The following is a 27767-nucleotide window of genomic DNA, read 5'->3' on the forward strand; positions in this document are numbered from 1 at the left end:
CTTTGCAGGAAACATCATTGGAACCAGAGGACATCCAGGATACAATGGAGAAGGGGGAGCAACAGGAGGGGCAGACCAAGCTTTCCAATGAGCCAAAGAACTGCAGCACACAAACAAGAAAAGAGTAGTAGCAACATTGACATAAACCCAATATCTTTTGTTTTACTGAATCTTAGTATCATCCATCGTAGTCAAAATATGGATACTTTTAATTTAGCACTACTTTGTAAGAACAATGATGGCAGGCTGAGTGGTTCTTTCACTCCCAATGCCAATTCACTCTCGATGTAATGCTCTTAGTGCCTTTCTAGGCCTAAGCTTTTTCTTAAAAAAAAAAAAAAAAAAAAAAAAAAACCTCCACCACTAAAAGGAAAAGAAAAAAAAAGAGGGGAACAAAAAGTCACGCTGGTTCGGACCCTTTTGAGTTGAACTTCTTAATAGAGAACCCAATGATAAATAGAGAAGTCCTATTTCCTAGTTAGAAAAATCGATGAAGACATCTAGTTAACAATTTTTTTTTAGGAAAACCCGTAAGTTACAGTAAAAATTGGGAACGAATAATTCAATATCATCATACTCTAATCATCCGACGGAGGCGGAGATAGCTCAGCTCAGCTCAGCTCAATCTTGCTTGCCCTGACGAGTGATCAAAAAAAGGTTCCTTTTTGAAACGGAGAGTATAACTTGAACACGTGATAATCACGTGAAGAAGCTTTGAGCGTACGTGCGAACTAATAGGTGAGCATGTCATCCACGTCGCTGTGCACGATAGGAAACAAACAAATATGCGGTCCCACGTTTCCGCATCACACACAGCCGTCCATTGCAACTGCTCTTTTCTTCCTTCTCCTTTTCCTTCTCACCTAACAAATGAACAGAAAAACAAAAAAGAAAAGAAGTAAAGTCACAGAGTTCTCGTCAATCATCAATCCCCCCTCATAGTTTCTCTCTCGAAAACTATCAAAATTTCAAGAGAGAGAGAAACTAAGGTCCTTTCTAAAGCATCATCGAGGCCAGTAGTCCAGAAAAACTCGAACAAGTGAGTAATTGTCTTCCTTATCTGTCTAATTGACGCGTGATTCATCACTTAATGAGTTCAATTTTGAGTTTTTTTTTTTTATATATGAGAAATTAGTTCAATTATGATTTTTCTGAAAAAAACAAGGAGTTCACTTCAGTTTGTTAATATATATTTGGCGTGACATAGGGATGAAGTTTTACTTTCAGATGATTAGGGGAAACAAAACAAGACTAGACAAACTTCTAGTATTTGCCAACAGTTTCATGAAGGAAATAAAATCAATTTTGTGTTTTGTTTATCAAATTCCAGTAACAAAGTAAGTTTGATTTTCTTGTCTCATTAATCTTAAATAGTATTGCTAATAATAATCAGTTTTAGAAAAAAAATATTTACCTGAGGAAATGTTTGTCCTTAATTAAAATGATTAATCTTGGATCATGAACAGCCTGGCACTATCCAATATTGGCCACTCTATTAAGATTTAAGATCATCAAATATCTGCTATTTATATTCTTTTTTGTCTAATCTTATCTCTATGATGACATTGATATCCACCAACTGCATAGCTTCTTAGTTTTTGCCGTTTGGTACCTTTCTTTTTCGTACAAGTGCGATAGGCAAAGGATCATGTAATTTTCATGTGGTCTCGTCTCATTCTTGGACTAGCTAAGGCCCAAGGCTAAAGGCCAGTAGCCTACTCACTCAAGATACACAAATCATGGTTGAAAGAAATAGATACTTTCACTAACTATATCACGAGGCATGGTGTCCCTAACTACATCAGGAACCATGGTAATAAGACTCATGAGTGCTGCGACATTTTTCATAAACGTCCATTCTGTTCAACTATACTTGTGATGTGGGTATTCTTAAAATTAATAACCATCATCATCTGATCATCACGAACTGATATTTTGTTTGGTAGGGTTTCCATAAATTAGTGACAATTGAAGGCTGGGTGTTTTCACCGTTCTAGATTTTTAGGCCCAGTTCTAGGCTTCTGGCAGCTACTGTATGTATTTAATTTCAGCTGTTAAGCACAGTCAGCAAACACTAGGATTTATCCTTCACTGACCGGCATCCTACCGTGCATGAATTTGTCGTTTTCAGTCCGATCAAAATATCGATGTGAAATCCATCAATCGATCAGTATGAATTATTTTTATACACACTGTGCGCTGTGGATTACTTTTGGGATCCACATTTGATGTAAAACCAACGGCGACTAGATTATTGGAAAAAACTGTCCCTATACACCACTGTAGTGTTATTTACTCAGAGAAAGCGACACTTCACTGTATGTTGATGTGATGAAAAGGTTATATTATCATACTCCAAAAATTACAACGCTAATTGTCCATGAACTAACTTTATTTATCATCTGTTCGAAATAATTCAGTAACTGAGATTCCTGAAAATGGCTACTCTGCAACAATTAGAAATGGAATCCGGAGGAGCTGACTCCGTAACATCAACACCACGAAGTAACCAGACACCAAGATTTAGTGATGATTTACAGCCGCGTATCAGATTCATGTGCAGTTTCGGTGGTCAGATTCTTCCAAGACCTCATGACAATCAACTTCGATATGTTGGAGGTGATACACGGATTGTGGCTGTTCAACGTGGTACAAATTTCTCTGGCCTACTTAACAAAGTCTCAAAACTATCAGGTGATAGCAACATCACAATCAAATATCAGCTACCAAATGAAGATCTTGATGCTTTAATCTCTGTAAGTACTGATGAAGATGTTGAGAATATGATGGATGAATATGATCGGTTAGTACAAGGCAGTATCCCTAATTCGAATCCTAAATTATCTCGTCTCCGCCTATTTCTATTTTCTTCTGGCAACTCTCGGTGCAGTAGTATTGGATCACTGCTTGATGGATCAACGAAGAGGGAAAGTTGGTATGTTGATGCTCTTAATGGTGGATCAGCTTCACTGGAACGAGGCAGGTCTGAAGTATCATCAATCGTATCTGAAGTTCCTGATTATCTGTTTGGACTCGATACCTCGGATGAATCAAAACCCAAGAATCGGCAGATTTTGGGGGATAACATATCTAATTCGGATCCTGGATCACCCGCTCCAGTAAATTCATCTCCGTACTGTTCGACTTCATCCATTCCGAATCTTCGACCTGTCAAGACTAAGCCAACTAATCCAATTTCACCTGTAGATCCAAAGGAGACCCAGGTTGAAAGTTTCATTGATACAGTAGCGGAGCCAGTGATGCAGCAGCAAAGGCAGCAGCCACAGCAACAAACTAGTAACCCTGGTTGGCATTACATGCCAACTTCAGAATCTCATCATTATCCAGGTCCTGCCATCCAACAAGTACCAATGTATTACGTGCCGGGTTCTGGTCCAGTCCAACCTGTTCATATTCAAAATCCGTATGTCACGCGAATTCAAGCACCATTGGGTCAGATGCCAGTTTACAGGCATCAAGTTCCTGGTATGGCTCAGGTATATGGAGGAGGAGGAATGAGACCAGTAGAAACTTATGATTTTCCAACTGGTGTGATTTCGTCAGAAGGACAACAAATGTACTATGGAGGAAGGAATTCCCCTATGTATCCGGCTTACGGTGCCACTATGGTGAATACTGGAGTGGAAACGCAAGGAAGTGGAATGGAGCAGAAACCCGAAACTCGGTAAGGGCTAGCTATGCGTTAATGGGGATGTAAAGCTAGGTTTCAGGATCATGAAGCAGATCTGCACTACCCATTTTGCAGGTTCCAGGTAAATTGGTAGTTTTACAGTTGAATTGGCCTTTCTTTCTTCATTGTGCACTAAGTCAGATTCTTGTAAGGTATATATTTATGTAAGTAAAATAAAATGATAAAGACAGTGGATGTCCAAAACTTTCGAGCTCTTTGCTTTTCTGGAATACAATTTGGATCGAAGTTGTATATACTTTAGTTTCTGATAACCATATGGTGTTTGAATTAGTATATGATTAAAAATTTCGATCTCTACGATCCAAACTTCATATTTCAAATTCAAATGCTGACAGTGATAAGATAACTAGTACAGATTTATTCTTCAAGTTTAGTGTGATTAACATAAAACTCTGGCCCCGAGGGTGGCGGCTACTGTGGTGATGAAATCTTCGATGAAGCCGACTCTGAGGGGTATGAAATCTCTAATGATGATGATGAGGTTGAGGATGCATTGGTCTTTACAATTCCTAGTGGTTCTTTTCCTCTCACTGCACAGCTCTGTTGACATCTCATATAGTCTCTGTAAACAATGGGCTTGTAGAGAGGACGTTCATCCTTCTCGTCGACAAGGGCGCGTGCAGGCGCTATTATGGAGTTCAGATCAGGCCCATGACCCACAGCTATCGAAATCCTAGTCTTTTCTTCATTGACCACAGCTCTATGTTCCACACTCTTGTACCTCCCATTGCTCAATATCTAGTTATCAAATTACTAATGTCAGAAAAAGAGTTTAAGCATCTCGAGTTAGAAATGAGGCACTGTTGGTGTGAATACCTCTAAATAATCGCCAATGTTGACAACGAGTGTGCCAGGAACGTGATGGACTGGGATCCAAGTGTCATTGTACCGAACTTGCAATCCATTGACATCATTCTGCATCAAAATGGTAAGACCTCCGTGGTCTGAATGTGCAGAGAGACCTAAAGTAAGATGTGGCTCTGGACATGGAGGGTAGTAATTTGAGGCAACAATTTGACAACCTTCACCGAGTGATTTCTCTATGTAATCCTTTTCGAGACCTAATCCTTCTGCAATAGCACTACTTATCTTCATTGCCAATTTCCAGACATCTTCCAAGTACTTTTTTGCTACTTCCCTTCGTCCATTTTCAGAAACAAAGTTCAACATTATCTGAAGCTAATTGCATGAAATGAAAGAAGATTGTCATATTTTTATATACCTGTAGTTAGAAGGATTATTAGGCCAGAGGTGAAAGCTGCTTTCAATTGGATGGCCGAAGTGGCGTAAGTAGTCTCTCCAATGGAGAATGTGGGGTTTCGATGTGTTTAAGCTTGTCCCGTACCGTACTGGATTCATAACATCATCTGAAGCATATTTCATTTTCTCTTCCCATGTAAGAGAGAAGAACCCTTCAACCGATTTCAGCATTTCCTCCATGAGAGAAGCCTTGATACCATGGTTAACGATCTGTTAATATAGCCAGCAACAATCCGTAGTTACCAATGATCTGTCACCAAACTAGTGTACACATTTCCAAGAAATATTTTATCAAAAATGACAAAGGAGGTAAAAAAAGTTAGCTTGCCTGGAAGAATCCCCATTCCGCACATGCAGAACTGATACTCTGAACAGCCAAGATCCTTCGCTCACTTGATAATTCATTCAGACCGTCTAAATCGATGACTGGGATTGAAGGGTGAGTAAAAGCTGTTGACGGACATGCCGGCGGTATTACAGGTAAGATGTACTGAAAAGGGATGGAGTGTAAATTAGAAGCTGTATCTACGAGATGCTTAACGCCTTTGGTGTAGTCATGGGTACTTGATTTCTCAACTTCAATAGGATGTTTGCTTGTGTTTGTGCGGAAAGATGAAGAAGCCATGAAAAGCTAATTCAAATTCAGAACCTACAATTTTTATTTCTTTTCCCTCTTTGATAGTTGAAAGGTTTCAGTTGGTAGAAATGGGATTATATTGATGGATAACCACGAAAGAAGCATGCACTACAGAGAAGAGTTACAAAGCACAAAGTAAGTCAGACTTTCTGAGTGTAGTTAATGTTTCAGTTCCATCAGGAATATTTCACCATGTGCTTGCTGAAAACAGAATTTTTGCTACAGGTTGGAACGCTTTGATGTGCAGTGTTGGTGCATTGCATCACACAAATATTCACAGGAAGAGTTTTCGTATGGATTTTTCTTGTTGGAACAAGATGGATGATATATAACAAATAAGTTCAATTTGAGTTCTGATTACAACTTACAAGCCTTAGTTTAAGAGTTACAAACAAGAATGTTGCAGGAGTATGACAGGTAATGATGATATGTATTTATGCATTGAAGCAAACAGGTTGACTCGGTTCAAGCTGATTATGCGAAATGTTTAAGACCACCATGGGGCCTCGCCTGTTCTGAAATCGGTTTCAACCCATGGAACAAATACAACTTTTCCGTCGACAACATCGGCATGTGCCAACGCTAAGGACTGTGAAAAAAGCAAAATCAAGAATTCATTAGTTACATCTATGACTAGATGAATGTCTAAAAAAAAGGGGCAGATTAATCTATGTTCCTTACCAGAGGAGCAGGTCCTCTAACAACTCTCCCTTGGTTATTGTACTGCGAACCATGGCAAGGGCAGATAAACTTCTTCTCATTGGCATTAAATGGAACCACACAACCAAGATGGGTACAGACTGCATTGATACCGTAAGTTGCAAGTGTTTTGTCGTTCTCCACAACTAGGTAAGTAGGGTCTCCCTGAAAGGCAAGAGTGCATAAATATTGCTTCTAAGATACATTTCCGTTGAATTTAGAATAGAGTTTATAAATATAGATCTGTTGGAAAACATTTAATAAAAAAATAATTTTTTAAAGTTTTAATAAAAAATTATAATTTATTGTTTTATTTTGTGAATGAAACTTTTTAATCCCACATCGTGGAGTTTCCAATTTTTAGTAGTTTTAAGAAACTATATAAACCTTTTAGTCCCACATCGGGGAGTTTTTCTTCTTAAGTTGTATTTGTCAATTATATAAAGAAATTCACTACTTTTGTAAAATCGATGGGAAAGGGGTTGCTCTATATTTTAGAGGGACCCCTAAGGGAAAATATTTTATAGGGTTTTTTAAGTATTCGCGATTTTCCTTAACGGTTTTTCCGGAGTTGCCAAGCTCAAGTTGAGCATCTACTACATATGCTAGTAGTAGGTGTATTAGGGTGTTTTATCCTGGAGATATCCGTCCTGTGAGGGCTATAGCATCACTCTTGAGTGTAGCCGGGCGTTTAATGTCTTAAGGACAGCGTGTTGAACACGTGACTCACTCTATTTTCCAAAGTTTTGCCTTGTTGTTGTTGCGGAGATACGGGGAGCTTGTTCGTTTCGTCAAAGCAATCACTTCCATTATAAAGGAGCTAAGTATCAATAACTTTTGCTTATTTGTTTTTTCTTTGTTTTTGATTATTGCACCCAACAAGATCATCGTCTTCATGAGATTAGATAAGTATGTAATACCTTCAATCCCTGAGTTAGGGTTCTGTTTCCTGGTCCATGGGTCTTGAGCCATTCAGCTGCAATGACATCATTACCCAAAGCATCCTTTGCTGTTTGTCCACCAGCTCCACTTCCTGAGCTGTTCATATTATCCAAATGAAAGACGTAAAAAACCCACATCCAATATTTGCAAATTCAAAAAAGAACTCCCCTGAAAATCCAGGGTCTGATCATAGCCATTTACGCTATGCATCCACATTTTGCTCAATTTATTCCAGGACTTCGCCGTGATCACACTTAAGCTCCACTGTCATCTACTTGCTATATTAACAAGTCAAATTGAAAAGGAAATGAATAATCAAGCCTGACTTGTTGTGTTAGTATTTTGGAAACCACCCCAAATTAAGGCACTAGCTTTCTTCTCAAGGCATTTCCAGTGTGAACTCATAAGAATTTACTCAACATTCTAAATGCTTTAATACTTGTATTTGTACGACATGATCCATTCCTATGTTACATTTTATCGAACCTTAAGTCTTATGTTTTGGTACAACACAGAATGAACACCCTAGGTAGATAATGCAGGAATTCATTTTTCAGTGTACCATATACTTTTTAAGGAGCAAAACTTAGAAATAATAAAAAGGAAAAATCTGCAGAACATATCAACTGGCTATATAAAAACTACATCAGACAAATCAATTCTAAAATACTGATAACTTTTTCATACTTGAAATGGGAAGTAGAAAGACAAATTCGATTACCTCAATCTCTTCATAGCAATTAGTTTATTCTAAAGCAAAATATGAAAGAGCGGAAAACAACATACCCAGGTGGGGCGAGGAAGGAACCATATGGAACTAGCATTCCAGCGGTAGGGAGAGAAAGAGCACCCAAGAGTAGCAAATTCATGAGCTCTCTTTTACCCATGTCAGGTACGTTTTCAGCAGGAATACTTGAAGCCTGGCAAATAATCTTGGTTCCCCTTTCTTTAACCATCAATTGGGTCCTGGTGGGTTTTCCTTGCGAAGGAGAAAACATCCCATTGCCAGAACATACCTATATCAAAAGATATAAATATACAACAATCTCTTGTTACGGATACCATTGATTTCATATACGAAATGCAAAACAAATGGAAAAGAAAAGCTATCGTTTTACCTGAGAAAGAGTTGCAGGGGAAAGTGTAGAAGCAGCCATGGTTTAGTGTGAGGTGAACTAAAGTTTGGGTTTTGGAATTTTGAAGTGATAATAATTTGAAATTGTATGAGAAGAGAATTAAAGATAAGATAGTGTTCGATGGAGGATAGATAGACACCCAGAACCACATGTTGGGGATTATCTTTTCTTTCATTCTCGATTTTTCTTGACTTTCTTTTATTTATACATCCTAGAACTTTGGCCCGGGAAATGATAGGTAGGAAATCAAAAGTTTTGGGCTCGTGGCGATCACATTTTAGTATTTTTTGTCGCCATTAAAAAGAACCATTTTCGTCAATCGCACAACGGTCAAGCAAGGGAGACTAAATCCTGCATGTTGGTATTTCATGGCAGGCTTTAGGCTTATGCTCATTAAGTATGTTTCTCTCTGGCATGGTTATCTTGCTTTATTCCCCATAAAGCCATAAAGGAAATAAATAGCAACCAAGTGGTAGTGAGGTTAGAAACAAGCACTGTCCACTTAGTTGGACAAATATATTTGCTTCCCTTTTGCTGAAGCAGGGATGGAGTGAAGGATACCTTATGAAGGATACTTCACTAATCAATGTGATGACTCAAGAAATTGATGAATAGAGGAGATATAACTACTTGAACTGTTGAACATCACCTTGCATAATGGACATTTATAAACTCAAGACGAGGTTTTGTCTATTGGCCTAGTCAATAAGATGAAATCTTCCTAAAAATTATTGGACGGATCATAAATCTCTCGTAGTAGATGACTTGATGATCACCTGACACCTTGTACCAAAGTAACCAAACCTATAAGGAGCCAGCTCTAACCTTTAAAGGACCAAGTAATCGAGACATGAACTCATCCTACAACTCTGGGCTCCCCGATGGGCCCAATGAGCTAATGACCTGACCCATAACCAATATAACATTCTTCAACTAAATGCTTACCAACAACATATCTACCTATAGAATCTACATCATTGTTTGAATCTCTGTATGCATAAGTGCACTTCCAGTACTATCAATAATGAAATTCTTAGTGGTCCATTTAATAATTTAAAACTCTCATTTGAAGCTGATATCACGTTCTCGCAATGTCTCTATAAATGTAGTTTCTGAATTCCTTTTCCTTGCGCCCATATTTTATTTGGCTGTAGCTTAAATATAGCCGAGCGAACTGAGAGTGAAAGTGCATCTCACTATGGGAGAGGAGCATCGCTTAGCATATAGAGACGGAAAATCAGTGTGTAAATAGTGCAATACGAAAATTGAATTTTCGTCCTAGTCAAAGCATTGACGGTTGACCTTGACCAAACAGAGATTGAGTTTTCGTATTCTACTTATAAACTCTCAGGAGAAACACGGGTTTGCAGTTCTCCTCATTCACATCATCTTCCTTTTAACCCTAACCCTCTTCCATTAAAAAAGATTTCCTTGATAATACAAAGAAAAGGGTTTGTTGCATATTTATTGATGGATCTATTACATCTTTCAATTTCTAATTCCATCCATAAAATCATCAAAGGTATGTAATTCTAATTTTAGAGTTTGTAGTTAAAGTTTATCTTGATAAGCATGAAATTCTTAATATTAAGTTGATTAGTCATATTATACATAACTCTCAAGCAACTTCAGAGCATAGATGTAGTTAAAATTCCATGATTATTACTTCTTTTGTGATGTATTGATGATCAATGTTGAGTGAAATGGTTTTTGTATTAGTGTGTTGATCGTTGGTTGAATCAAATTCATGTATTGATGATTTTTGTGATGCCAATGTGTTGTGTGTGTGTGTGTGTGTGTGTGTGTGTTGTAGGATTAGATGGATTCAGAATAATTTCATTATATTATGAGTTCACAAATCTGATATCTTCACGGGATGATGTTGAGCATAAATTTGAATGCCTCAAGGAAATAGACAAGCATGGTATAAGAAATAATCGAGGTAGTACAAACAATGTTATTGAGTTGTATTTGCCAAAATCCTCGTGTTAAAGAAATTGTCGACAATAGTGGGTTTGGATCGGTATTTGGAATAAGTTACTCAACGACACAGCTCTAACTAGTGGTATATTTGATAGGTGGTGGCATGCCACCAATACATTTCACTTCCCTAGTTTTGAAATAGGCTTTACACCATGGGACTTCACACAACTTTCATAAATTTCCATTGGACAAGGAACTAGAATAAGTTTGCAACTATTAAGTACAAGATAGCTGGATAAACGTTCTCCCGAAACCGTAGATTGTTTGCCCCCTTCATTGACGCGGATTTGGAAAAGAAATGGAAGCAATGAGAGGGACATGGTGAAGAAGTTGAACAAGGATAAGAACAATTAAAAGAGGAATAATAAGAAGGGAAACAACACAAGCGAATACGATTACTGGTTGTCAATCCGAAAACATAGACGTTTTAAGAAAGAATCTATTGAGCAGAAACCAAGAGGAATACAGATTAGTGTGACAAAATTGTTTCTTGAGGATAAAAAAGGAAAATATAACGATATTGAGTATCAACAACAAATGGCTAGGTGGTTTTTGATGTGGGTTGTGGGAATGTACTTTTTCCAAACAAGAACGATGTTATTCTTAAAACTTGGCTACCAATATTTAGGGATTTTAATATACTATGTACTTGTGATTGAGGATCATCCATTTATGGTCATATATTATGGAGATTGAATACGACAGATCATAAAAAATCGGGTGACCTTTTCTTCTTTTTTTTGTATCTGTCAATGGTAAAATATTCATACCCACTAGTAACTTTACTTTGTTATTATTGTTGAACGTTGGAACGTTATTCGTAAATAATATTTGAACCTTCCATGAATTTGCAACCTTGGTTTTGGGAGTATTTCTGATGCCTATTTCCCAATATACTAGAACAACATGATGAAGATTCGGATCCATCTCCAAGGGTAAGTTATATGATGACAAATAAAGGGGAAAAGGAAGAGGTAAACAAAAGGATATTGGTGTTCATTTCATATCAAGTAAAAAAATCGACAACTACTCTATTTATCAAATAACATGGATGTCATGGTTGGATAGTTGATATGAATATAAGGAAGGGGTGGTAATTGCAAAACGGGTCTCTGAAACGTGTAAAGTCATTTTTGATCCATTTGACAACAAAGCCTTGTACTTGGGAGAAAGTTTTCTCAGACAAGTTGGTGGAATTATAGTAGTAGCGGTCACTGGTAAACCTCAGTACCCACTACTTGTACCACGACCCTCATCGTAATTCCTTGCATTTCAAAGTGGTACTTGATTGTTAAAGCATTGCTCGGTCGAACTCACAAGTGTTTCTATCTCAAACTTGTTGTCAAATTTAGTTGTCAAAACTATATCTTGATTTCTAGTCTACAATTAGTCAAGTCTCGGTCTAGGATAGAGGTAATTGAGAAATTGACCAGTCATCATTTGCGTTCTACCGTTTGAAGGCGAAGATCAACCGAAGCTTTTGGAGAACTTCATCAACAAAAGGTCAGTGAATACTGAACCACCTATTCTCAAGTTATATTCACTTTTCTATCATTGGGACGTTTGTCGCATAACTAATTAAACTAGCTTGCATAGACAAGAAGTTCGAGTCGAGAACTAATTATTTAGTTTACGAATTTCTCAAAATATAATGACTAAGCTTAATGAACATTTGTTCATACTTGGTCAATTTCGGTGGAGAACAATTCATTATTCGGAACCACAATCATGATTCAAGTTTATCATTCGAAAATAGCCTGGAACAATGATGTGTGTCATTTATGTTATTTGGGAATGTTTCGAATTGATTTAGAAAAAAATATAGAACTACTATATTCGGAATACAAGACATTATTATCAGTCTTACAAACTGAGAAAACTGGTATATGTCTGAAGCCGTATTACATGTACTCGTACACGTAGCGGAGTAGCTATATATATCAACTTACAGATTTGTGTCATATACATATTCGTATGCACATCATGGGAAAATCTGTTTTTTTTTGTGATCCGGATAGGTATGCATGTTCGTATGCAAACCATTTTATAACTGCGGTAAGCGAACCAGATTTAACTATCCAAATCGATATGCGAACCAATATAGTTCTATGTTCCTGAACCAGTTTAGTACCCAAACCGGTACGCAAACTGAAAAGGTTCTGTGAACTCCGGAACCGGTAAAGTCTTAAGGTTTCCAAACCGGTTCGCAAATTGAAAAAGTCCTGTCAACTCCGGAAATCAGTTTTTCATTTAAGTTTGAAAATCGGTACGTGAACTGAAAAAGTTTTGTCAACTCCGGAACTCGGTTTTGCTCATGTATTTGTACTTTGTGCATTTACAAACTAAGTCGATTGTGTTCAAATGCGATTAAATTATTTTTACAAGATGATTTGCATTTGATAATTTCTATAAAACACTAGACTCATTTGATCACATGATTGTGACTCAAGATTAATGTCTTTGTGTTCATGAAAACGAGTGTTAAGCTTTTAAGTTCAAACTGGCTAGTTTCGGCTAACCATGTTAAACATAGTCTTTGTACACGGTTTGGTTACAGTTTACCTAACCACAGTGTATATCTTGTTTATGTGAATAAGATTCAAAGTTTTCATCTGACGCTGAATATTGTTTGCTTGGTCCAAAACTATATTAGCTTAAACCTAAAGCAACCTATGCTTTGAAGTCTATATAAGGGGAAATCTTGGCAACTGGGATCTTTGAATCCTGACACTACTTTTTGGTATGTCCTATTTGTATCTAGAGTCTCCCTCTCCAGAAACCCTTTTAGGGTTTAACGACTATCAAAGACTTCATTGGGATTCGCGAAGCCTTGTCCAGTTATCTTTTATCTTGATAACTTGAGTATCCTGATCTTGTTCGATTGTTGATTTATCACTTGAACAAGATAGATAGAAATCACAAAGTACCCTTCGTCTCAACTTTTTGATTCCGCAAGTTTTATTCCTGTGAGGTGAATAATAATCTAGGCTGCACTTCGGGTTGCATAAGTCCAGATTTTGAGGATAGCTAGACTTTTGTCAAATTGCTATCGATTTCCATCGCCTTGATCCTACGTTTGATTTGATCATATGTTTCCATCGTAATCAGGAAATCAATTATATAGGCTTAATCTGTGGGAGGCAGATTTGGTTTTAAATCTTCAATTGAGTTGAAGCAACTCTTAGTTGGTGTGACGTCATCTAAGGGAATCAATTGCACGGATTCCTGTTGGGATTCAAGAGGCGTAAGGAGCGGTAATGTACCTGAATCAGTGCGAGAGTGAGTTCGGGATTTGCTACATTCCATATCGAAGTTAATTGGTGGTTGGCTAGTGTCTGTAGCGGCTTAATACAGTTTGGTGTTCAATCTGGACTGGGTCCCGGGGTTTTATGCATTTGCAGTTTCCTCATTAACAAAATTTATGGTGTTTGTGTTATTTATTTTTCCGCATTATATTGTTTATCTTTATAATTTAAATATCACAGGTTGTGCGTTGATCAATCAGAGTATATACGCCTGACCGAGTATGTTGGATACGACTTGATTGATCCTTGGATATTGGTCTTTGGTACCGTCTAAGAACTCTCTTTGTGATTAGGTTCACGGATTCATTTATGTAAACGTTCTAATCGCAAGAGAGATAGATATATAACTCTAGACACTTTCCTTGATTGAGGTTTAACTCTCGGAGTTGTGTTGAGTTTGTCCATGCAGATTGCCTACGAAAAAGTTGGTGGTGTATTTTGGTACCCCCAGTGTTTTCACTGATCATGATTATATGGAGTGGTGGAGTCGAAGATCTATTGGAAAGTACTCTAAAATAGTTGAACATAAAAGAAATAAAGATGTGTATGGTTCTAAATATCATATTCCTTATATTCGTCGCCCACCACCTCATAGGAAATCCACATATACAGATGAGTTGTTGTCGCTCGATCGTCATTTCTTCCCACGTGTACCAGATCCTATTGTCATATTTGTTGCTGAGAGTGGTAGGTCGGCCACGAGACGGATATGAAATTATTATTTGAGTGCATTTCATAAAACCAATTATAATGATGATTGGGATATTGATGTGAGTATTACTTGTCTTATTAATACTTTTATGTTATCTTTGTAATGTAGTTTGGTGTTGTCAAAATGAGAAATACATCTTCTTTTTAGTGTTTGCGGGAGATGTGGTGTCAGTTGTCTGAGACACAATGATGGTACATGGAAGCACAAAATCAAATCACGTTTGACTGTACAAAAAGTTGCCACATCCCAATTCAGGCCTTCCACGACATATATATTTTGTCAAAACGTATGATCCAGTACATACATGTGAGTCGTTGGCTACCCAGGGACACTCTCGTGATTCAGGTGCATTGTCAGCTTCTTTTATACCAAATATTCAAGATAACTCGTTCAACTATCCTATAAACGAGTCTCAACATCCCCATGAAATCAAGACAACGTAGAAGAACATGGTTATGCATATGATACAGGAGACACAAGTTATCAAGCAAAATACAAAGTGGGAGATGATCCATGGTTATCGTAGTATACCGATACATATTCTAGAAATGATCCAAATTTCATTTTAGAGTATGTTTGGATTTTCCTTATTTGAATTTGAGTACAATCACTTTAATCAAGTATCAAAGACTATTTTTCTTTCGTAAGGACTAGTTATTATTGTATAACAAATAGTTTTTTCAATTCGAGATGCTTTGTTGATTTCTCTATATAAAGAAAATCATTCTTTCAATGAAAAATTGTCCAAACATTGTATTTTATCTGTTGAAAAAAAAGAATGCAACAATTCACCAAAGAAGAATACGTTGGTTTTGTGCAAGCACGAATCCATGTTACAAATGCTCAACCGGTTTCCTGAAGTAATGTCTTTTTTCCAAGTTCCTGCTGAACAAAACACAAACATGAACTAGATCCAATTATATGGAAGAGCAATTCATTATTAGAGCAGGTAAAGAAAAATAACAACACTTTCACTGAGTTCTACTATCATTTTTATACCTCTGCTCATACAAAATTATTTCTGGATACCAACATACACTCTTACTGCCTTTTTAATGAAGGCAACCCTGCCTTGTATGATCGCCCTGGTTATTGGATGTACATCAACGAACTCTTGAGTATAGTTATTTTACATCTGCTCCCAAAATTAATAATGGGGACCTTGTAGTATATGACATCAGTTTTAAGTGTCACTTTAACCAAAGCTATGGTGATTTCTACATCTTCTTATTGTGAATACAAAATCATACTAATAAAAATATATTATATTGAACCTTAAGAGGATAATGATTTGATAAATTTTATGAATTTGGCGTGTGTAATTTGTGTACTGAGCAACTCAATTTATGATTGAGTGTTTTTAAAGTATCCATTAAAAAATAGTCGTTGGAGAGCCGTTGTTCTGTATGATGAAATGTTTAAAAAAACTAGACTTGAATATGAATAAAAATAAAATTAAATTAACACAACCAATAACGAGATTACTACTCTTGGTTTCAAAACCCAACTCACTTTCGTAGGAATCACGGTTACACTTAGCATGTGCAACAAGCCTTTTAACCCTTGATGGACCCTAGTAGATGCGTTTATACTTTATAGTCTCGTGAGGTTTACAGAACATTTACCCAGAAAATCTAGAACACCAGTTGTATAAAAAAGGAGAGGGCACCAAGTACACCACCATGCAACTTTTTCGTTTGGAAACTTGTAGGGACAAAACCTAATGCAATAACAAGTAGACCAACTTACTGATCCTTGAAAATATGTATATAGAGTTTATATCTCTATCTCTTCTTAATCAGAAAGTTATGACTCAAGAGACCGTGAACCTGATTGTTAAGAAGAGTACTTAGACGATCTCAAAAATAAATATCCAAGATCAATCTAGTCGTATTTAAATATTCAAATCAGAACTCTGCAAAGTATGAAAATTTTTGATCTATCTTTCAAGATACGAATTCTACAGGAACGAGTCTCGTAATCGATCACAACTAATATGGATGTATATACTAGAATTGATTACGTACTACTTGTGTAATCGTATTATAAAGATAAATAATATAATGCGGAAAAGGAAAAACAAAAAACACCAGAACTTTTGTTAACGATGAAACCTCAACTGCAGGAAAAACCCGGGACCTCGTCCATATTTGAACACCCGACTGTATTAATTAATCCGCTACAGACACTATCCTAATATCAGACTTCGGAGTGGAACGAAGTTGAGACCGAATTCCCCCTCAAGAAATTCAACTGCAGTGCTCCTTATGTATTTTGAGACTCGCAAGGATCTACGCAATTGATTTCCTTAGATGACATCCTTTACAACCTAATAGTTGCTTCAGCCAAAGTGAAAACTTTTGATACCAATCTTCCTCTAACAGATAAGCCCATTTGATTTCCCTTTATATCAAATATCAAGCTTGGAAATCTATTTGCAATATACAAATCAAGCAAACCTTACAAATCTGAAACACTTACACTCAGTTAGCTGAGAAGCCCAGATTCTTAACCACCTCTCAAGAACAATCGTGAATTAATCAATTAAGAATAGTTTTCAGATATCTATCTTGAGGAATCACAAAGTCTGAGATGAAGAGAACTTTGAGATTTCTACTTATCTTGCTTCTGAAAGAGATTACTAAAACCTCGATAATAGAAAGAACAAGTTCAGGATACATGAACCATCAAGATGAAGATAGTCGGACCTGGCTTCGAATTCCTAAGTGAAGTCTTTCAGTCTTAGGCCTAATTATGTTCCTCAGAGGAAATCTACGTCAATAGAGGATGATCTAGCAATTAACTAGGACAAGGAAGTGTCAAGGATTGAATTTTCCAATTGAATGATGTTTATAGATGTTCAAGACTGATGGTTGCTTAGTGTTCAAGCAAAGATAACTTGAGATTCAAGCAAACAATTTCTCTGTTTAGATGAAATTCTAGTTAGGGTTTCAAGTAAGCATGTGAAAAGTTTGTCTTGAAATCACATAGAAGAATATACACTATGGTATGGCTACATGAACTGTGTATAATGATAGTTTTTGGTTAATGTGACTTTTGAAATACTAAGCAATATGATGTTCATTTAAACACTTAAGAATTTAATCATGATGCACATACACAAGGTATTTTAGTGATCAATGATGTCTTAGAGGTGTTTATGAGAGTCATAGCATGCTAAATAAGTTTATAAAACTTGTTTTTGAGAATATGCTAGTATTTACTTAGACGATTGGTGGAACAGTTATTGAACCTCTAGCCAGTTCGTGAATTCAGAGCGCTACGGTTCATGAACCAGGTTTTTGAACTGTCTTGTTGTTCCTGAATCAGATGTCTACGGTTCATGTATTGGGTTCGTGAATCGTTGGATACATCACCAATTCAGATCACCACAATTCGTGAACTAGGTTGATGAACTGTCGCATTCAAAACTCAACGGTTTGCGAACTGGATCACCAACCTTCCCGTATTCTAAATATTAGATATCTATGGTTTACAAGTTGGTTCGCTAACCTATCATGATTCCAGATTTCAGTAGTTCTGAAATACTCTCTTTTGATGTTGAAACATTCCCATTTGCCATACATATAAATATTTGCATGGGAAATTTTCAAATGATCCATATGATACAAAGTAATTCTTGAACAATAAATAGTTTCGAACTAAGATTGCTAAGGACCAATGAACATCTATTTCTTAAATCATATTTCGAGATGTTTAACATGACAAGCTTGACTGGAAATTTCTTTTTTGCAATATTAAATATACTATAAGTCATACGACATGGTTTCATGTAGATAGAATGTGGATCATCAGGAAATCAAATAGCCAATGGATAATAATGTTTGATGGAAAAACACGCCAAAATTCTTGCCCTCTCAAATTCATGCACCGTGTTTTCTCCAAGTAGTATGCACTATCTCCTTTAGCCACACCACTACACATATTTTGTAGTAGTGTATCTTTGTTCTTTAAACTCTTGAAGTGTCCAAGCGATACCTTTTTAATTCCTCACAACGGGTCTTTACCAAAATAGGAACGTACCCGCAACACAAATAGACCAACATGTTTCTCCCAGTGGTTTTTCACTTCAACCAGTTCCGATCGACTTCAAATGGTATACAGCCTGACAACTCTTCGACTGAACGTCATCGAAAAGAATCAAAAGATCACAAACTATCTAGCTTCTCCATTGGAAACAATACGAGAGAAACTCCAAAAAAACATTGTTATACCTGACATAATGCCATACTCAACACAGAAAAACAAACCCTACAAACTATGTCGACAAATAGCTTCTTATAAAAGAATAAGAAACCATAGATACATCACAACTAATATCACATCTCATCCAACGATCTATGTGCTGCAACTTATTTGTAGCCACATGCTTCAAATACTAAGATTGTATATCAAACTCTTCACTTTTGAAACATATCAAACCCTGGCCAACGGTCAACACTTACAAAATAAAACCTACCACTTGACTTCTCCAAATCCTTATTATAAAAAACAACAAAGTTAGAACGAGTATGAATTCATATTCATGTTATTCAACTTCAGGTTAAAGACAACTCAGCAACATGATCAACTGATGACGCTTGATAACCAAATTATTGTTTCCCTTGATCTGGAAAAATAATGAGATTTTGACATGCTTATATTCCATCTTTGACATGTTATTTCCACCAACATACAAACCAATATTTGTATCCCAACTATGATATTCTTTTCTTCTTGTGTCTTTCCAAGAAAACCCCAATTAATTGAAAAACAATCTACGCCGATCTTTCAAATAGTTCACTACGATCTAGGATAAGAAGAAGCGAAAGAGAACCATATAGATGCAAGTCATAAAACAAAAGCAAATAAGTAATGTACTCACAGATTTAACGTGGTTCAACAATATATACAATGTGTACATATTGTCTACATCCACCAAAACGGCGAAGACCTTTTTTCTTTATTATAGAAACCACCAATTGAGAATTACAAAAGAATTGAATAAATTAATCCATCAACTCATCACAATGTGACCGAACACAAGAAACTCCCACAAACGCTCTATAACTCTAAAATAGTATTTTCACCCAAACGAGATGATATTTATCGTATTATCTACCACAACGAGATGATCTTCTCTGCACACCCTGACATAAATTATTCTTGGACGCTTTCTGCTCAACACTAATAGTTTGTTCCAGCACCACCAAGATGATCTTCTCCTCAAACATGAAATCTTACCAACATCTCCGTATGAATAATCCATAACGATATATCTCTCAACATCGATAAGTACTCCATAAGCACCATAATGATGTATTAATTCCACCATCAGTGGTCTCTCATATCCATCCCAAAAGGTGGGATAAATTCCTCACATCTCTAATGAGAATTTCCTTGAGAACTCATAGCTGAAACTCTAGCTTGTGCCTCATTTTATAGGAGTCACAATACTTATCCTACAAGTTTAGGGTTTCTTAACTTGTCTATTAAGATCCTAAACTTTAGGAATAAGTAAACCAATTGAAGTTTATCCTCAACTCCTTAGCCGACGAAGTTTTGGGATAACCCAAATCCTAACTGACCGACCTTAAATTGGTATAAGTTTATATTAAACTCAAACTCCTAATGGACCGGCTATCCTCACAGAAGCTAATTCATAGATTCTACTTTCAGTGAAGTAACAAATAAAATTTGGATGAACGAGATGATTAAGGGAACGATACATATGTTTCCATTTTTATCTCGATAAAAATCCTCTGATTTAAGTAACTCAAATATACCCAAAATAAAATTTCGGTAGTTACAATTTTAAACACGTGACAATTAGGGACCAGAGGATATAAGGGCACAGAGGATTTCTTGGACAGAGAATCCGAAGCCTTGTCGTCGTCCTAGCTAAGAATACCAAAACAAGAGAACCATCAAGTGGCCTGATGTCAGGCTCCCTCCTTTAGAGGAGGTAAGGGTTCGAATCCTGGACCTTATAATTGCTAGTAGTATTTAGGGGCCACAACTAAACAAGGTTTGAAAAACGGGTTATGGCTCAGGTCACAGTACTGAGAGTGACCGTTATAACATGTTTTGAAAGGTATGGACACGTTTCGGCAAAAAACGCGTTAATTAGGACAAAAACGAGTTTTTTATTCGTTATTCTAAAATAACAGGCGTTATAACGGTTAAATAGAAAATGAATAAAAAGAAATTATAATCTGAAAGTCCTATCTAACGGTTATAACATGCGTGAAAACAGTTATAACGGGTCTAATAACACTGTTACAATGTTTTTCTGTATATTGTTATTTTATTCTTTTATTTTTAAAATTATTATTGTAATTTTTCAATCTTTAATTTTAAAAATAAAGAATTATAAGAAAATATTTTTAAATATTTTTCTAAAAAAATGAATACAATTGGCGTAAAAACGGAAAAAATGGTCTAAAAACCTCGCGTTAAAATGTTATTTAGCAGGAAAAAAATGTAAAATTCAATTTTAGAATAATAATAACATACGTGAAAACGGCTATAATGGATCTAAATAACGCCGTTATTTTCTATTTATAGGTGATATATAAACACGGGTATCGGTGACATTTAAGGACACGCTACATAGACGTGACCATTTTAACGGCCTTCTTCTCAAAAATAACGGTCATTTTTCAAACGTAAATGTGCCACACGGGAAATAGTAGTTAAATATCTCAATTCTCAAGTTCATTGGCCAAATTCGGTATTAGCATTATAAATGATCAAGAATGGTCCGATGAAATTCACCGCTGAATACAATTATGTATACAAGAGGATAATCCTATGTAATTTAACTTATCCAATAAAAATTCTCTTATTAAAAAAAAGAAAGAAAGGCAGTAATACTAAATCCTAAACCGATCATGTACTAAAAATTCCAAATGCTTCTAATATAGACAATTTTTCAATGTTGTCCTATTGCTCCGGGTCTCTCTCAAATTTCTCTGGTATATCATTTCACATCAACTTGAAATATACAAAAAATGTGGGAGGAAAAAATGTGGGAGGAAGTTCCAATGTACTTTCCCACAGACTTTTGAAGGATTGGTCTCTTTCTCTTTTGTTTATGCCATGGAACAGGGAACGACATCCCACAAAGGCACAAAGGATCCACTCTTTCCTTCCTTTTCTTTTCAGGAAAGCAATGGACCCAAACTCTTAGCTGTGAATCCTGAGAGAAGAAACTATAAATAGCCAAAGAGCGAGAGAAAGTGATCACTTTGGTGTAACTATTGCTTAATCTTTGAGCTAAAGAGAGCTCTTATTATGAACGGAAAATGGTTCATTTGTCCAAATATTTTTAAATCACGATTCAAATGGACGAGTAAAAAATAGTTGGATGAAATGACCAAAAACAAAATAGTAGCTTAAATTTAAAAAATAGCAAGATGAAACTGGATACATTCTGTGTAAATTAAAAATAAGAAAAAACATTTGAAAATGGGCACGATGAAACTGGTTACATCCTATCTATTTTTAAATTTTGTCCATTTAAACATTATCAAAATCTAACTGTCTATTTCACCCAGAAATTATTGATTTTGGTCTTTTTAACCAATTTTGTGTATTATGAATTAGCGGGGGTGGGTGATGCATTCAACTTGACAAACAACTCCGTGTTTAGAGAGGAACCTTCCTTTGCCAAATTGTTGTCGTGGCAAACTTTTGATGTAAACTTCGCGAAAACAAGTTACTCAAAAAGTAACTGGAAACCTTTTTCTTTTAGCAAGTGCGGTACGGAAATTGTTACCTAATATCAATAAATTAATTACATCAAAAACAATGAAATAAAGAGAAATGTAATATCTTTTCGTACCTGTCAATTCTGTTTTAGGGAATGAAAATCATATTTAGTATAATAAAAATAATGCTTCATAGTCTTTGGTTTGAATAATTGATGTTCATCGTGTCGTTAGTTTGACAAGGTCTAGTATTAGGTTAATAATTTTGTAGATTAAGCGAAATCCTTCGAATTTGGTCTAAGATTTTAACGCTGTGCGCACCTGAAGATGAAATCTAGATACCATCGTATATTATGCCGATCCAGACACTTGCAAAAAATGTGCTATCCAGCTACGAATAAGCTAAATCTCGTGAAATTCCACTAGTATGATCAATTAGAGGCTGTAGTAAACTTTGTGGTTGCATCAAAAAAGCAAAAGAAAAAACTTTGTGGTAAAATATCTCAGGAAATTATTTTGTATTCAGGGAGTGATACACTTGGAAATCATTAGCACGAATTTTGTGGAATAGTTTATGATACTTTATATACATATATTTTGGAGGCCTTATAATATCACATGATCCCATTAATCATTTTATCCCTGAATTTGCAGGGTGTGGCGTGTGGCGATACAAAACATGCTTTCCGCGTGTAACAAAAAACAACAACAAACATAATCGAACGTTCTAAACCTACCTAAAGGTCCTAAACGAAAGATCAGACATCAGAACCAAGGATCTAATTTGGTCTCAAAAGGTTGGTCACATATTAACCGTACAGTTATGATTTGTTCAGCGACGATCTTTTCTTGATCAAGTGTTAATTAGGTTTACAATAGCTAGATTATTCACGTCGATTAAAGTCTAAAGTATATACTCCAGTGATTTTTTTTCGAAAACAAAACGTTATACCAAGAAAAGATAAACCAAACCAGGTACAAATACATTCATTCAGACATCACAGACATGAAGTTGCATATGCGAACCAATTTCCAGTTATTTAAAATTTGAAAACTGTATATAAACTTAAAAGTGTCTGACTGACAACTCCAAAGAATAAGAGTTTGCTTGATATAATAATCTCGTATACTGATTTTTGATTTTCCGCCAAACACTCTATTATTTCGTTCCTCCCGGACGTTCCAAAAAAGTGCATAATGAAAAATGCTCCATACCTGTTTACTTCGCCATTTCAATACGTTGCAACTCCAAGCTTCAAAAAGGTGAAACACCATAGTCGGTAAGGGCCAACAAATGTGAAAATCTTTTATGAAATAAACCCAGACTTCAAATGTGGTTTTGCAATGCAAAAAAATGTGATCAACAGATTCATCTTCTTCGTTGCACATAACACATAAAGAACTATCCACATCCGTTCCTCTATGCCTTAACATATCTCTAGTTGGTAATGAGTCATTAAAGACTGCCCATAACAGAAAACTCACCTTTGAAGGGATGTTGCTTTTCCACAGGCACTTGTGAAAAACAAAGTCATCAATATTACCTGATAAAGCATCATAGCAAGCACGAGTTGAGAACTTATCCAGAATCAGCACTTCATCTTCACCATCCTTCTGAACAGGAACAATACCAAGGTACCTTCTTAATAAATCCCATTTCAACTATTCATTTGCATTAAGAATAGTTCTAAAAGATCCAACCTACTGGTCATCTTGAATCATCTCCGCAACAGACGCTTGTTTATTCTGAGACGCTTTATAAACAACAGGAAAAGATCTTTCAAACAACAATTAGTAACCCATCTATCACGCCAGAGCCTGATTCCCTTACCATTTCTCATCTTGAAACTAGTAAACTTTTGAATCTCAGGATCCATTCTCGTAACATTTCTCCACAAACTTCTAGATTGAGATGTATTATCATCCGCAGGCATCATTATTTCACCTGAAACTTTCATTTTCTTTTGCACAATTCTCCTCCAAAGAACCTTCTTTTTCCTTTTATATCTCCAAGCCCACTTCACCAATAAAGACTTATTTGTTCTTCTTAAATTTTTCACACCTAGACCACTACATCTCTTAGGAAGGCATACGTTTTTCCATCCCACACACACCATCTTCCTTTTTTCTGAAGAAGAACCCCAAAGAAAATTACGCATTAAAGCAACCATTTTCTTTTCTACACATACTGGGAGATGAAAAAGAGAAAGATAGTATATTGATATGCTAGAGAGACAATGTTTAATGAGCAATAATCTCCCAGCTTCGTTCAAATACTTCCTCTTCCATGTAGCCAGTTTTAGTGCCATCTTCTCAAGAACACTGTCCCATATTGGGATATACCTTGAACTAGCACCAATTAGTAGACCAAAATACTTTATAGGCAATATCTCTGTTTTGCATCCCAATTCCTTTGCCAGCACCTCAATAACCTCGTCATCACTAACACTAACCATAGTACTCTTTTCAAGATTCAACTTCAAACCAGTAAGAGCTTCAAAGATGAAGAGAGTGATAAAGAGTCTAGTAACCTCATCAGAAGTAGAATTAAAAAAAATAATAGTATCATCAGCAAATTGAAGATGAGAGATCATTGTACCAGTTTCAGCCAACCTAAAACAATGAATTTGGGCCCTTTCAACAGCATCATTCATCAACTTTGAGAGAATTTCAACAACCAACAAAAAGAGATAAGGTGAAAGGGAATCACCTTGTCTTAATCCCTTTGAAGGTTCAAATTTTCCTGTAGAGACACCATTAACAAGAACAGAAAGATGAGAAGAGGAAAAGCACCACCTAATCCAGCCAATCCATTTTTCTTCAGATCCATGCATATGAAGGTTACTGAAAAGAGCTTGCCAATTAACTTTGTCAAAATATTTCTCTATATCTATCTTACAAATTATACCCGGTGTTTTGGATTTCACCCTGCTATCCACACACTCATTAGAAATAAGCACACCATATAAAATTTGTCTGTCATTGATAAATGATCCCTGATAATATGAAATAAGCAGTAGCATGAAACTCTTCAGTCTCACAGTAAGGACCTTGGATATAATTTTATATGCACTTCCAATAATACTTAGACGTCTAAAATCCTTCGGAGTACATAAATCCTCTTTTTTTTTTGGAATAAGAGTAATAAAGGAACAATTTAACCTCCAATCTAAGTGTTAGAGCACTGCTCGGTCGAACTCGCATGCGTTGATATCTCAAGCATGTTTGTCAATGTTAGTGATCAAAATTATAAGTCTTGATTTCTAGCCTATTTATAGATGTCTCGGACTAGGACATAGTTTGTGTAGTTGAGCTTAGACTTCACGGCGCTTGTCACTTGAAGACGAAGAACTACTAAGGAGAGCTTGTGGAACTTCATCTACAAAGGTATGTGGAGACTTAAAATCATCTATCACTTGGAAAGTCTATTTATACTCTATCTTCTATATTGAGACATAAGTCGTGTTACAATATAGTTTTCTCTATACACATTTGAGATTTCCAACTGAGTATATCTCGCTTACATATTTCTCGAAATATGTGTTGGTAAGCTTTCGCTTCGACCAAGTTCATCTTATATCATGAGAAAATTTCTGAGTAACATCTTACATGGTTTGCGTGATACAATCATTTGGTGTAAGACTTGGAATGTTTTGATAATGATTATTTCAATATCTTGAAAATTGGTTTGATGCTAATGGTGTGTGAAAACGGCTATTGTCATTATAGAAGAATGTTTCAAGGATTGAAATAAAGAGTTTAGAATCTTGTAACCATCTTTGGATATAAGCATAGTGTGTTCGCACATTAGTGTATAAGTCCAAAACCAGGAGCCTAAAGTATGCATACTTGTGTGTATACAAAAAGGTTGTAGGAGACTGGGTAAGTATGCGTACCCGTACGCATACTGGCGGAAGTTCACGTCCGTGAATTTCTACCGAGTTTGAAAACCAAACCCAAACTCATCCGATTACCTAAAGTACGCGTACCCGTACGCATACTGGCGGAAAATTCACGTTCGTGAATTTCTGCTGAGTTTGAAAACTAAAACAAACTCAAATCCGGTTACTTAAGTACGCAAACCCGTACGCATACTTAAATGGTTACTTTCTAAGATCGGTTTTACATGAACCTAAAATATTTATCAATAAGGAATGCAATCTTTGCAAACCGTGGGTATAATGTTCATGTATTGATTTGAGTGAATCAAACCGATTTTGCTTCAATTGTGTTCTTGTATAAATCCATGAGAATATAGCAATTGAACAACTCTTTAACTAGTTTAATTTGAGTCATTTGAACTAGTTATGGTTAGGATGAATATGGTTGATATGATAGGAATCATATGGCTAACCTCGGTTAAATATTTTTGAACCAACATGGCGTACACGTTTGGGCACGGTTACATAAACCTAAATGAGGGTACATTTCATTTGTGTGTAAAAGGCTAAGTTCGATATAACAGTTGAAAGATATTAGCTTGGTTGAATCAGGTTTTTCATCTAACGGTGAATATTGAATGCTTTGTTACCAAGGTAACTTGGATTGCAAACCCTGATTTGAAAACTAAATAAAGGATAACTCTAGCAACTGGGAAACCTAATCCCCACACCTCATGTGTGATACTAGTTGCATAACTAGAGTCGATTCTCCTTTAATCTTAGGTTTCTTCTCGAGACCCTGTAGGTTAACAACTTGAAGACTTCATTGGGATTGTGAAGCCAGACCCAACTATTCTCTTTGTAGTTGCATGATATGATTTTGCTGTTTTTATCGTGATTGAGTGCAATTGTAAAATTGTCTTAAGATTTATATCTCCCATAGGCAAGATAGAAAACTAATCACAAACACCTTTGTCTCATCGTTTGTGATTCCACAATAACTTGTTTCGCTAGTCGATTAAGTTTATTGTTAGGTGATTGATAATACTAGGCTGTTCTTCGGGAATATAAGTCTGATTTATCAATTGGTTCCTGTTCACCTTGATTTATCAAATGACGGAACAAAAACTCTTGGGTATTTCTGTGGGAGAAAGATTTAATCAATCCTATAGATTTTTCTGTGTGAGATAGATTTTTTTTTATCAAGTCTTCGACTTTGGGTCTTAGAAACTCTTAGTTGTGGTTGAGATCAGCTAAGGGAATCAAGTGCGTAATATCCTGCTGGGATCAGAGACGTAAGGAACGCAATTGTACCTTGAATCAGTGTGAGATTGATTAGGGTTCAACTACAGTCCAGTCCGAAGTTAATTGGTAGTAGGCTAGAGTCTATAGCGGCTTAATACAGTATGGTGTTCAATCTGGACTAGGTCCCGGTGTTTTTCTGCATTTGCAGTTTCCTCGTTAACAAAATTCTGGTGTCTGTGTTATTTCTTTTTCGCATTATATTTTTTTAATATAATTGAAATATCACAGGTTGTGCGTTAAGATCAATCAATTAGAATATCTAACCTTTGGTTGTTGATTTACATTGATTGACACTTGAACATTGGTCTTTGGTACCGTTCAAGTAATTCCTCTTATATTCAATCGGGTTTGCAGATTTCCATTTGCTGATTGCGGATTGAATTAAGAGTTAGAGATATTAAACTCTTTGATATACTTTATTCTAGATTGAGTTTGACTGTCTAGTTGATTCCTTAGAAATTGGAGTAAGTCCTCTCAGATTGA

At 36.0% G+C, this 27767-nt stretch overlaps 3 protein-coding genes across 3 annotated transcripts; 1 reads left to right on the forward strand and 2 right to left on the reverse strand.

Moving 5' to 3' along the window:
* Nucleotides 1-854: 854 nt before the first annotated feature.
* LOC113305382 lies at nucleotides 855-3966 on the forward strand. Its single transcript, XM_026554431.1, has 2 exons — nucleotides 855-1039; nucleotides 2421-3966. Exon 2 carries the CDS (start codon nucleotides 2439-2441, stop codon nucleotides 3687-3689), a length of 1251 nt encoding a protein of 416 aa, XP_026410216.1. The 5' UTR covers nucleotides 855-1039; nucleotides 2421-2438; the 3' UTR covers nucleotides 3690-3966.
* LOC113305390 (protein DOWNY MILDEW RESISTANCE 6-like) lies at nucleotides 3927-5315 on the reverse strand. The gene is made up of 3 exons (XM_026554438.1): nucleotides 4935-5315; nucleotides 4529-4850; nucleotides 3927-4450 (listed from the first exon to the last, which is right to left on the reverse strand). Exons 1-3 carry the CDS (start codon nucleotides 5150-5152, stop codon nucleotides 4124-4126), a joined length of 867 nt encoding a protein of 288 aa, XP_026410223.1. The 5' UTR covers nucleotides 5153-5315; the 3' UTR covers nucleotides 3927-4123.
* A 586-nt stretch (nucleotides 5316-5901) lies between these two features.
* Nucleotides 5902-8526, reverse strand: LOC113305396 (cytochrome b6-f complex iron-sulfur subunit, chloroplastic-like). The gene is made up of 5 exons (XM_026554442.1): nucleotides 8369-8526; nucleotides 8037-8266; nucleotides 7229-7346; nucleotides 6291-6473; nucleotides 5902-6198 (listed from the first exon to the last, which is right to left on the reverse strand). The coding sequence occupies exons 1-5, from the start codon at nucleotides 8405-8407 to the stop codon at nucleotides 6097-6099; spliced, it is 672 nt and encodes a 223-aa protein (XP_026410227.1). The 5' UTR covers nucleotides 8408-8526; the 3' UTR covers nucleotides 5902-6096.
* Nucleotides 8527-27767: the final 19241 nt, after the last annotated feature.

The sequence above is a fragment of the Papaver somniferum genome, chromosome 1 (genome assembly GCF_003573695.1).
Source record: "Papaver somniferum cultivar HN1 chromosome 1, ASM357369v1, whole genome shotgun sequence".
Classification (NCBI taxonomy): domain Eukaryota; kingdom Viridiplantae; phylum Streptophyta; class Magnoliopsida; order Ranunculales; family Papaveraceae; genus Papaver; species Papaver somniferum.